The sequence below is a fragment of the Lathamus discolor genome, chromosome Z, assembly GCF_037157495.1.
Source record: "Lathamus discolor isolate bLatDis1 chromosome Z, bLatDis1.hap1, whole genome shotgun sequence".
Taxonomy (NCBI): domain Eukaryota; kingdom Metazoa; phylum Chordata; class Aves; order Psittaciformes; family Psittacidae; genus Lathamus; species Lathamus discolor.
In genome coordinates this window covers 39,461,072-39,473,769 of record NC_088909.1, presented here as the reverse complement: position 1 = coordinate 39,473,769, position 12,698 = coordinate 39,461,072, and the positions used below count along the sequence as shown (strand labels likewise).

The following is a 12,698-nucleotide window of genomic DNA, read 5'->3' as shown; positions in this document are numbered from 1 at the left end:
AAGCTGCCAATGCATATAGTGATCTATTAGACATTTCCCAACTTTTATTATAGCAGTTTCCTAAAGCTTGACTTCAGTCTGCTTCCACATACTGATAAATGGAGAGAATACTACCGGGACCCCAGCATGATCATTCTCTTAAGTGAATTTTGGTAAGAAGTAAGCATTTCTTAAATTAAAGCAAATGTTTTTAAATACCTAGGTAAGACAGAAAACAAGACTATCCTTAGAGTGATATATCAAGCCAAGGTCATTATGTATATTCAGGGTAACTGATTCCCACTATGTGTTACGTATTGGGAATGCGGTTTTTATTGGATGTGTTACACAATTTGCAATGAATTCTTGAGAAAACTTGTTGCCCCCTTTTTTTGGAGGCAACCCTCTAATTTCTCCATTTCTTCTATTATGCAATTCCTCATACTTTGTTCCATTTTCCAAGCCAAGACACAGCTTATAGAACTTACTTTATAATTGATTAGTCTATATTACCCATTTAACTGATTTTGGGACCTTCATGACCCAAGTTATCTGCTTAAACTCAGTATTTCACACAATGCTGGGCATGTCTATTAATCTATTAATCCACTGCTGATTATGAAAATAATTTCCTCATACAATACTTCTTACAAGAAAACCAACAGTGACACAATTTTTACACAGTGACATGACTTAGTTTTTATGTAAACTGCATAAACATCCAACTAAACTAGGATGCTCTCACTGTTCTGTCTCAGGAAGCAAACTCAGAAATTTTGACTGACCAGCCTTATCATCACTCCCCACATAAAAAGATGGAAATGCAGTGCTCGTAATTAACATGGGTTTCACAAGACCAAAATCACAAAGACAAACAGAAAGATTAAATCTTGGCTTTTAATCTCTTAAGGTCTTTTCTCCCTTTATGTCTTTTCTCCCTTTATGTCTTTTAAGAGGCTTACATGAATGGAGTTTTTTTCAAGAAATAAAATCACTCACTCCCTCCTCCACTCAGCCTATTTTTAAGAAGAGGATAAGAATTTTTTTCAAATGTTGTTTAATGAATTAATGACTGCAAGCAACAATTAGTTTTCTAATGGGGAAAAGAAAAACCACTATTTGTATATACTTCCAGATTTCAAATTCACAGAATAAGCCTCTAATGCAAGAATAAGTTCAATTAAGATATCTGCTTAATGTTAAGATAAACAAATAACAGTATAAACATGAAAACTGAAGTGCAGTCTTTTGAACTGCTGTCAGACGTTTGAGCTAATAAGGACCAGTAATAAATTATATCGGAACTATGACTGCTAATCTGTGAAGACTGAGGACAGAACATCCTGGGGCTGCATGTCCATGTTGAGTGGGAACAATACACTCAAGCTGGTCTCCCACACTCCGAAAGAAGTCACCAAGATCTCTTGGCATTCTACAAGCTTTCCCACTCTAGAAGCTTTATTTTACACATAGAATCATAGAATAGATAGGGCTGGAAAGAACCTCAAGATCATCTAGTTCCAACCCCCCTGCCACAGGCAGGGACATCTCACACTAAACCATCCCACACAAGGCTTCATCCAACCTGGCCTTGAACACCGCCAGGGATGGAGCACTCACAGCCTCCCTGGGCAACCCATTCCAGTGCCTCACCACCCTAACAGGAAAGAATTTCCTCCTTACATCCAATTTAAACTTCCCCTGTTTAAGTTTTAACCCATTACCCCTTGTCCTGTCACTACAGTCCCTGATGAAGAGTCCCTCCCCAGCATCCCTATGGGCCCCCTTCAGGTACTGGAAGGCTGCTATGAGGTCTCCACGCAGTCTTCTCTTCTGCAGGCTGAACAGCCCCAACTTCCTCAGCCTGTCTTCATACGGGAGGTGCTCCAGTCCCCTGATCATCCTCGTGGCCCTCCTCTGGACTTGTTCCAACAGTTCCATGTCCTTTTTATGTTGAGGACACCAGAACTGCACACAATACTCCAGGTGAGGTCTCACAAGAGCAGAGTAGAGGGGCAGGATCACCTCCTTCCACCTGCTGGTCACGCTCCTTTTGATGCAGCCCAGGATACGGTTGGCTTTCTGGGCTGCGAGCGCACACTGCCGGCTCATGTTCATTTTCTCATCGACCAGCACCCCCAAGTCCTTCTCTGCAGGGCCACTCTGAATCTCTTCTTTGCCCAATCTGTAGCTGTGCCTGGGATTGCTCCGACCCAGGTGTAGGACCTTGCACTTGTCATGGTTGAACCTCATAAGGTTGGCATCAGCCCACCTCACAAGCGTGTCAAGGTCCCTCTGGATGGCATCCCTTCTTTCCAGCATATCAACCGGACCACACAGCTTGGTGTCATCAGCAAACTTGCTGAGGGCGCACTCAATCCCACTGTCCATGTCAGCGATGAAGATATTAAACAAGACCAGTCCCAACACCGATCCCTGAGGGGCACCACTCATTACTGGTCTCCAGCTGGACATAGAGCCATTGACCACAACTCTTTGTGTGCGGCCGTCCAGCCAGTTCTTTATCCGCCGAGTGCTCCATCCATCAAATTGATATCTCTCCAATTTAGAGAGAAGGATGTCGTGTGGGACAGTGTAAAACGCTTTGCACAAGTCCAGGTAGATGACATCAACTGCTTTACCCTTGTCCATCAATTCTGTAGCCCCATCATACAAGGCCACCAAACTGGTCAGGCAGGATTTCCCCTTAGTGAAGCCATGCTGGCTGTCACCAAGCACCTTGTTGCTTTTCATGTGCCTTAGCATGCCTTCCAGGAGAATGTGCTCCAAGATTTTGCCAGGCACAGAGGTGAGACTGACTGGTCTGTAATTCCCTGGGTCTTCCATTTTCCCCTTCTTGAAAATGGGGGTTATATTTCCCTTTTTCCAGTCATTGGGAACTTCTCCTGACTGCCATGATTTTTCAAATATGATGGCCAGTGGCTTAGCAACTTCATTCGCCAGCTCCTTGAATAAACAACCCTCATCTTTGAAAGCACTGGTAGTGTCTATGAGTTGAAATACTTAAAATAGGCAGTTAATTTGAAATCCATCCAGCCTGCTGACATCTGAGAATCAGACAGACCAGTCTGGCCAGTGTTACTTGTTTTGTCTTAACAATGGGAGAGCTTTAGTCAAAAATAAACTAAAAAAACACCCACTAGGAGTTTCCTTGATCTCAGCAATAGCTGAAGGCAACACATGCCACCAGGAAATGTAGATTTTACAGGCATCTTGGCATGAATGCACCAGCCACCTAATAAAAGTAGTTCCTGGCCACTCAGCTAGTAAAAAGAATAGTAGGACAGTAATTTGATTTAATGAACACTTTTTCAACAGCTCCTTTGTTATCACAGATATAGCTTATGGTGTCATGCAACTTTAGTATGTACCAGAGAAGTCACATCAATTCTGAAGTATTAAATCCCAGGAATTACAGGGATCAGAAAACATTCGTCCAGCAGATGCAATGTTGTATAATGTGCTGGGAATACTGTTAGTATTTCTAGTCTTCTCTAAATCGCAATGCTGTCAAAGAACACAAGCCAACCTAGGGAAACCTGGTAAAACATTTTTTTTTAATAGTGCTCTAGCAGCAAATAAATTATGACATTAGATACTTAGAATCAGTACCTTTTTCCTTTACTCTTTACTTCAGATCCATTCTGTCACACAATTATATGGTAACATAGTTTCTACATTCAACCAGTAATTAACCAGTAACAAGAATATGATAAGCAACTGTAATACATGTATTGAAATTCAAAGTGTAAAGAGATATCACTCTTGATATCTATAACTGTTCTACAGTTTCCATTTTCTGTTCTTAACCCATTATTTATGAAATTTTTTTAGAAGCTTTGTGATTTCTTTTTAGCCAAACAATGGCTTTATTGATTGGCATAAATTTTGTTCTGATGTGCAGCAGCAACATTAACATCCCACAATTTATACACCTTGTTATTGAACAGGCCTGGTGTGCCAGCACAGCACTGTAGGCTCCGAGTTGTACACAATCTGTCAGTGTTATTTTGGACCACTATTCTAAGAATTTTACACCAAATTTTTCTCAGTATCACACATCCAAAAGATTTCAGAGGCTATTTCACTATGGAAAATCAATTCAGTAAGTTTTATCTTATTGTTTGCTCCAATGACCCCAACATGCCCTAATGCCCCAATCTGGCAAACGAACATGCTGTGCATTCATAGTACATACTTTTGGGGTTTTAGAAAGCTTTTCAATCCAGAAGAGACTATGGAAATCAATCTATCCATAGACCTAGTTGCTGAAGTATGTCTCATCCGAGAGGCACTGGACTAATTCTTGCTAACTTTATTCCCTCTCAAATTGTTTTCTCTACCCATACATTAAATTGAATTAAAAAAAAAAGGGGGGGGGGGGGGGGCAAAAAAAACTTAGCAATCAAGTAACAACCAGACAAACTGCCTGACACCTGAGGTCTCCATCCCCAAGAACAATCACACAGGCTGCACTTGTGATTCCATGGTAGCAACAATACATGACTAAACGGAGTAAGGGATAGAAAAAGCAAGATAAATCAGTCAAGTTCTGACTGCGATGGCATGCAGCCACTGGTAGCCACAACAGGGCAGTGCAATCCAGTCTAAGAACTAAGTGGCAGACAAAGTTCACACGTGCACACTCTGCAACACAGCACATCTCACGGCTTCCCTGATGCCCAAGCAGAAGTGCTATGGAGGGTTAACCAGAACTCCTGAGCCAGCACCTCAGACACTTTCATCTTCCTCTAGATCTGGACAGCACAAAACCTTCCATAATTAAGCTTCCACGCTCTTCAGAAAGCAGTTCCCTCTTCCTCACTACAAAACTATCAAAAAATAACCACCAGCTTCCTCCCCACTGCCCTAATACAAACAAAAGCTATAACTAACCAGTACCATATTCAGCGCTAGGTCCTTATTATTATTACTCTTTCCACAGGTCCTCTTAGTGTTTTCACGAAAAACAGAAAATAATGTGCAACCCTGCATTAGTGTTACGAATCAACATGTTGATTCAAAGTGACTGTCCTGTTAGCTAGTAGAAAGCGTAACTCATAAATTCAAGTTTCCCCAAGTATACTTTGTGACTGCAGAAAAAAAAAAAAAAAACCATAAAAACAGAAAATCACTTTCCACTCTTTATAACTTTGCCAGACTTTACCCTTTTCAGTTAATAACCTCTATGGTGTGTGTGTTTAGCCCAGAACCTAGTATCACTTTTAACAACCCAACCAGAAAACTGGGAAACAGTTATTTTCCCAAACTAGAGAACCACTTCTATCTCTTCCACTAGCAGCAATTTACTCTCCACTAGGAGATGGTTCTGCTATTCCAAAGCAAAACACAAAAAAGTCACTAAATTTCAAGATCACTTGCAAAACAGATTATTCCCAAGTCCTTTCTTTGTGTGCCTTGCATTCTTTTCATGTAGAGCTTGTAGAGCTACAGGTACACAAATTTACAGCTAATTCAGCATACAGCCAGGGTTAGACAAACTAGTATGTCCTAAGGAGCAGTTGTCCTATTTACCTCCAGAAATGCAGGGCCATGAACTGTGATGGAGACTTGGTTTACCAAACGAACAGGATCTGTAGAGAACAGCATTACAGAAGTGGCCCAGGACTGGGTCTTTTAACTCATTTCTTACATGGGCTGGGGTCCAAAGATTTTGGGGTTTTGTCTAATAAAATGTTCCTGAGCATATTTCCAATATTTGATTATGCCCTCACAACTGTTCTGGTAGGCACTGTTCCTTACCTTGTTTTCAGTAGTTCCTGAAATCCTGAAAAACTGAACCAGTCTGTATATTAACAAAAGCAGTATTTCCTAGTGGAACATAATTTGCATAAGGACTAGCTACCAAGCTAATGCCTGCAGTAATGAAGCATTACAGTTTTTAGACTTCCCTAACTTCACAAATCAATTTGACAACTTCAGGGCTCAGAAACCCTATAAAAATACTATGGCTTAAAAAAAACCTCAAATAGCTCAGGTGATCTGCGGTCAATATACAGTTGTAGTAGTTCACCAACGACAAGTATTTGTAAACAAGAATATGGGCTGTGGTGCAACAGGGGAGAGGCAATTCATTTCTGGGAGAGAAAAATCTGCAACATTTTTCTGGAGGTCAGTGTTTGTTAAAATAGATTTACACTAAGATGTTAGGTAAAGTGAAATCAAATGTGAACTGTAGTAAGACTAAATGGAAGCTTGAAAGAAGGTCAAGGAAAACCACAGGAGAATTAAGTGTCTTACAAACAGCTATCTAAAGAAATAGTAATTCAGTTAATCAGAGCCACATCAAAACATCACAGCTGCTGACACCCAAAACACTCTTTGATTTCAATGGGAAAGTCTGGTGCTTTAGGAATGAAGAATGATCAGAGCTGTAACAGGAAGACAGGATAAAAAAAACATACAAAGATCACAGCACCCTATTAAATTTTCCATGTTATTACAATTTTCCATAATTACCATTTGGATGTATGTTCCCATGTTAAGTAGTTAATTGGAGGTAGATCAGGTAACCAAATTAAAGTTATATGCAGAAAACAGCTAGGAAACTGGACAAAATTAACAACTTAGATTTTTAAGTTAATATGAACATCAGCAAAATAAAAAAAAAAGGTGAAGCTAAACAGTGCTGACTGTAACTCTCTTATCTCATGGTGTTTTGTCATTATATTCATGTATCAGCTACTGCTCCAAATTTTAGAGAGATTTGAGAAGAAATAAATGTTCTCTCCACATTTACAGCTATGTTATTGCACTGTGAATTAGAATACAACAGAAAAAAGGACAGTAACTGTCACTTTTGGCAGTCATACAGAAACTTAAAGATGGAGCCTGGAATTCTATTTACACACTCTATCCAAATCATTTTTGCTTAACAAAAAAAAAAAAAAAAAATCTTAGAAAAGCACACATGAACAATAATTAACAAGTTATTTCAACACATTCTAGAACGCTTCATAGAACAAAGGCTCACATTTATCTTGTGATTAGCACATAAAACAATCCCTGCCATTTGGACACATCATTCCCCAAAAATATTTAAACATCTATGCAAATAAATTCTTTTCCTTTTTTTTTGCGTAAGGTTGACAAGGTCAAATCCATTACACTGCAAAGAACTAATGCTGATTCCACTAAAGCAACCAGAGTAGGTCAGGAGATGCAAGTAGCCTGCATCTACGATATGAATGAGACAGAGCTGCAAACCACTTACCACTGTCAATAGTTCATTTCAGCAAATTCTCTTTCCAAATACATTGACTGAATAAATAACAGAAGAACTTAACAGGATTACTATTCACATAAAAAGAAGGGCTATCCTTTATTTTCTCTTTTTTTTTAAAGAGTACCACCAAGTACACCTGACAACAATTAGCTTGTCTTACTTAAGATACTAAATGAGCTTTTATATTGTAACTGAATTGCTCAAAATAAAAACTTCACCCTGTTTCAATGTAAGAGTTTTAGCAGGTCTGAAGAAGTCACCAATAAATACACACAATTAATATAAGTCACTCATACCTTTCGCCACAGCTTCCTTGTACTTTTCTTTGGCAGAATTTACTTCTTTTATTAGTTGTCTATAGCTAGATTTTAGTTTCTCTAGTTCTGTCTTTGTGACCTTTAAGAAAACAGAAATGTAAGAAGTATTAAAAATACTTAATCACAACATATTAAAAAAAAAAACTCGTAGCATTAGCTTAAGAGAATTAGGAAGATTTATTTTCCAAAATGAGTATGTTAACACTTCCCAACGGCTTGAGATAATATTAATAGGATATTGCATGGTGTAACAAAATCAAATTCAACAAATGCATGGAATGAAATATGAGGCCTAGAAACATAGATCTCCATGCACATCAGTGTAATGAAAAATATGTTTAAGAAATCCAGCTAATCATAAGAATTTCCACTGCAATGACAAGATTAAAAAAAAAAAACAAACACCAAAAAGACACTTAATAAATCATACTAGATGAAAAATTTCTATGCATTGGAAGGAAAACCTTTAGCATCTTAAAAAAAAAAAAAAAAGAAGTCAGAATTTTTAGGTATTACAGTTCCTACAAATGGCTTAGAAACTGCAACTGCACATGAACCAGTCTAGCTGTTGTAACACTTAAACCCTAAATAGAAAAAGAAAAAAAGGAGGGAGAGGAAGGAAACAAACAAAGCCCCAAAACAAATTCTTGTGAAACACTGCACAGAAGAATCTTTTTGCAGTGGAAGCAGCCCCACTGAACATGACATTTTTGATCAAAAAAATAAAAAAGTTGTCTCTTCTATCCCCTGCTTACATTTACTGTTCACAAATAATCACAAAGCATGAACTTGCAAACAAAAGCTAGTAACAAACTAGCCACTACAATACCAAAAGGGTGGCATATATAGTAATGAAAAGTAAAAACTCTGACAAAAATAAACTCAAGATGGGAAAAGAAGAACTTAGTGTAATGGAAGTGCTCTCCACAATAAAAGTGCAGAAAAGGAAGTCCGTTCTACAGAAAAACTGTTTCTCTCACAGCTGGCGTGAAGAAAGCTGGAGTTCACAATTCTCCATTTTTTCATGAAGCAATGCCCAGATACCACTGCATTTACCCTTAACAGAATTCTTCAAAGATCCAGCAAGTTGCTATCTACAGCTTCTATTTCTGTACCAACTGTGCAAAGAGTTAAAGGCAGTAACTTCTCTCCGCATAGATCCCATATTCTCATCTGATATTTCTACACACTGTAAATTATACTCACAATTGTTGCTATTACAGACAAGAAAAAATAACTCTATGACAAACTTAAAACTTATTATAAAAACTCTATGAGAAACTGAGAAAAAGATGAAGTTAGGAATTAATGAACACAATTAAAACATAAATAACAAGGAACTGTTTATCTTAGGAAAAACCAGAATATAAAAGGCAGGCCTTTGCAGCAATTACAAAACGTATTTTACTGATTCTTAGACTGTGTTCTTCCAACAAACAAAACCAAGAGCACCTCCATCCCCAAACGACACTTAACTAAGATAGTCAAGAATTATCTTAAGTCAAGGTTGTACATGCATTGTATGCACAGTTGCATATAAAATAAGGAAGAAGTTCTTTACTGTGAGGGTGGTGAGACACTGGAACAGGTTGCCCAAGGCAGTTGTGAGGGCTCCATCTCTGGCAATGTTCAAAGGCATGGCTGGATGGAGTCTTGGGTGACATGGCTTAGTGTGTGGTGTCTCTGCCATGGCAGAGGGGTTGGAACTAGACGACCTTAAGGTCTTTTCCAACCCTAACTATTCTATGATTCTATGATCTTAAACCCAGTTTTTATAGCAAAAAGTCTTGCCTACCTAACTAGCACAGTACTCTACTTTTTTCCCCTCAAGTTTCACGGGAGAAAAAAAAAAAAAAAAAGAAATCCCATGTCTGAATGGGAATTGGAATAAATCTACAAGTTATGAGTTCTACTGCATTTGTGTAAAAGCCATAGTGTTTCACTGCCATTAAGAGTTTTACCAAAAGTTTCCTCAATGAAAAGGTATCTGAAAAAAAGAAAGGATGATACACATGCATTTCACCTAAAGGAAAACATATTTTTTTGCCATTGTATCCTATAAATATAAACTGCACATACACTGACCTTCACAAGGTTTGGATAATGTCCTGGGAAGTAACATGTTGCTTCTGCGTGTAACAAAAGCAGAAGTAATACAGAGACTATGAAAAGTATTTTGAATTTCTGGGAACCATTCTTTAAGTGTTGCAGTGACACAAAACCTTTGAACAAACAATGTCAGCTAACAATGCAAGAGCATATCATATCTAACCAGAATGCTATTCAATTGCCTCTTAGGAAAATCAGGAAGGGGAAAAAAACACCCAAACAACAATGCAAGCTTACTCATCAGGATACAAAATATTCGCATGGCCATGCAGCCCCTAATTAAAATCAATATGGTTTTTGAGTGCTCAATATACACTATATTTTTTTGAAAAGTCTTATTTTAAAAGACAGCTTTAGTAGAGTTTTTACGACAGTTAATTTATTAACAGAAAAAAAACATGTTTTGTGCAGTCTTTTTTAAAAGTATATCTGCACTTCCAACAGTCTTGTTTCATCTAGCCTCTCTTACATTTCTTTCTTTCTGTTTCCATTTCCTAATTCTTTGCATATTTAATCTCTATTATTTCTAACATATGCTACCAGTTTTATCTCTTCTTCCATCCTGAGTGTTTTCAGACACACCAATCCGTAAGTGGCTGTGAGTGATTATTTGGCTTGGGAATTTTATCAGATAAGATAGTCAACTGACCATGCAACAAAAAGGATGTATTCCCCACTGTCATTGCCTGGGAAAGGTGCCAAGATCCTAGCATATCATGGAAGCAGTCCCATTAGAGCCAACACATTTAACCTAGTATGTTTGCTCCTAAAGTTCTTCTCATAATTGGATGAAGAATCTTTTACTCATCAGTCCATGACATTTGTACCGTACTACTCAGATGTTACACTACTCTCAATTTCAAATTCTCTGCTGGGAGAAAGAAGAAACAGTGCTTCTTCTCTCTGCAGACCTTTCAGACTATAAATCTGAAATGTTTGACATTTGCAGTTAAACTTACCTCAGAGCACCTGAATGAAACCATGATTTCTGTCAGCTTTACTGACTGGATACACTGCTTTCAACATAAGCAGGACAACTGACATGTAATAGAAAAGGCCCTGAACACCTCCATCTGCAGCCACAATATTTGGTTTACACTTGATTTATATTTTAGAATAGAGACTAGAATCTTGTCCCACCCAAAAAAGTCTGGACTATCAAGAGCATTCATTCACAAATGTTTTCAGTGCCCTGGTCCTGTGGATGTCTGGAGTGGAATGAGAACAGGAAGAGAGATGGAACAGAGAAGCATCCAACAGAATCATCCTTTACTGGAACAAGAGCATTTCCAGTGCTACTTGTTCATATGAATTCATATAAAATAAATTTGTTCATCTCTGCCTTGTAAGGTAACAAGGGAGAGAAAATGCAGAGGAAACAGCTAAATTTTAAACTAGATTCTACGTATCACAAATCACAACATTTTTCATAGGACAACCATAACCACAAAAAGAATCCACTCTCAATAATGACTTTTAAACATATAAAACTATAATAAATTTATAAAGTACAATTAAATAACGTACCTTGTACATCTCTGCTTCAATTTGTTGATGAACACCTACAAAACTCTTCTTAACCTGCTGCTTATCTTTGATCATCATTGTAAGCCTATGCAAAGGCCCAGAATTAAGGTCTTCTGCATGTGTCTTCATTATTTTGCTCAGCTGTTCTGTTTGCTGTACCACAAGCAGCCAAGACTACAAAAAAAAGCACAAACAGAAAACACTCACTTATTCTGGCTTACAAATAACCAACAATGAACATGAACTGTGAGAAAGAATGCATCATTTAAAATTCAGTATCATTCAGAAAAAAACCCACAAATTTTAAACTTACCCAAATTCACTTCCAAAATAAAAGTTCTTCCTGCTACAGCAAAATCATGCCTTGAACTTACTCATAAAACCATAAAAAAGCACCAGAGATAAAAATACAGTACTGTAGGTTCACCCTTTCAGCATTGACTTAGTACTTCTAAACACTGATGAATGCTTTACAGCCTTTTTTTGGAATACATCCCCAACACCCCTGACAACCATGTTCGCATGTCCTTTATTTTCCTGTTTCCCAGGCACTTACTCTGTTCAAGCTGACTTCCCTTGTCTAAACACCTCACAGTAATATGCATTTGAGTGGTTACTGTTTAAGACCTGCTTCACATAACTGACAGCATCAGTCAGGCCTCCAGTACCAAAGCATAAAGTGCTTACCAAAGCTTAAGAGACACAAAGAGTTACTTCTCTGTCATAGTGATCTAGCATCTTTCTGTACCCTTATTTTAATAACTTCCTTGGCCACTCAGTCAATCTTTAGGACAGCTTAATGTGCTGTGTGTGGCTTTGAATTTTGATTTAGAACTCTAAGGTGAATAGAGACACTTCCAAAGCACCACGGATATAAATACAAAATTAAAATTCAGCTCAAACAAAAGCATTTGCTATCCTAAAGATCTCTGTCACAGTTTGTTGACAGAACAGTACTGTACTGCTTAGAGAGAACTCCCTGACACTGAATGCTATGCTGTATCTGAAATTAAAAAAAGGCTACATGCCATACAATTACAGGTTTTGAAAGCAGCTAGTATGTTAGTTTTACTAGCATTTATTTTACTCTTGCAAAAGACAGAAATTCACCTTAGATCATCAAAATTTAGAAAAATAGTTTGTTTGGTAGCTTTGGGGTTTTCCTTACATCTCAGATATAAACACACACACACACACTGAGGAAGTTGGGGCTGTTCAGCCTGCAGAAGAGAAGGCTGTGTGGAGACCTCATAGCAGCCTTCCAGTACCTGAAGGGGGCCCATAGGGATGCTGGGGAGGGACTCTTTGTCAGGGACTGTAGTGACAGGACAAGGGTAACGGGTTAAAACTTAAACAGGGGAAGTTTAGATTGGATATAAGGAGGAAATTCTTTCCTGTTAGGGTGGTGAGGCACTGGAATCGTTTGCCCAGGCAGGTTGTGAGGGCTCCATCCCTGGCAGTGTTCAAGCCCAGGTTGGATGAAGCTTTGGGTGGGATGG

At 38.3% G+C, this 12,698-nt stretch overlaps 1 protein-coding gene across 10 annotated transcripts in view; it reads right to left on the bottom strand.

Moving 5' to 3' along the window:
• The window catches only part of FER (FER tyrosine kinase), a 184,599-nt gene that overhangs the window by 142,391 nt on the left and 29,510 nt on the right, over positions 1-12,698 (bottom strand). For all 10 annotated transcript variants that reach the window (XM_065661402.1, XM_065661406.1, XM_065661410.1 and 7 more), the window contains exons 4-5: positions 11,200-11,373; positions 7,543-7,642 (exon numbers count right to left, since the gene is read on the bottom strand). In XM_065661402.1, coding sequence (XP_065517474.1) covers positions 7,543-7,642; positions 11,200-11,373 — 274 coding nt within the window. The remainder of the gene's footprint in view (positions 1-7,542; positions 7,643-11,199; positions 11,374-12,698) is intronic.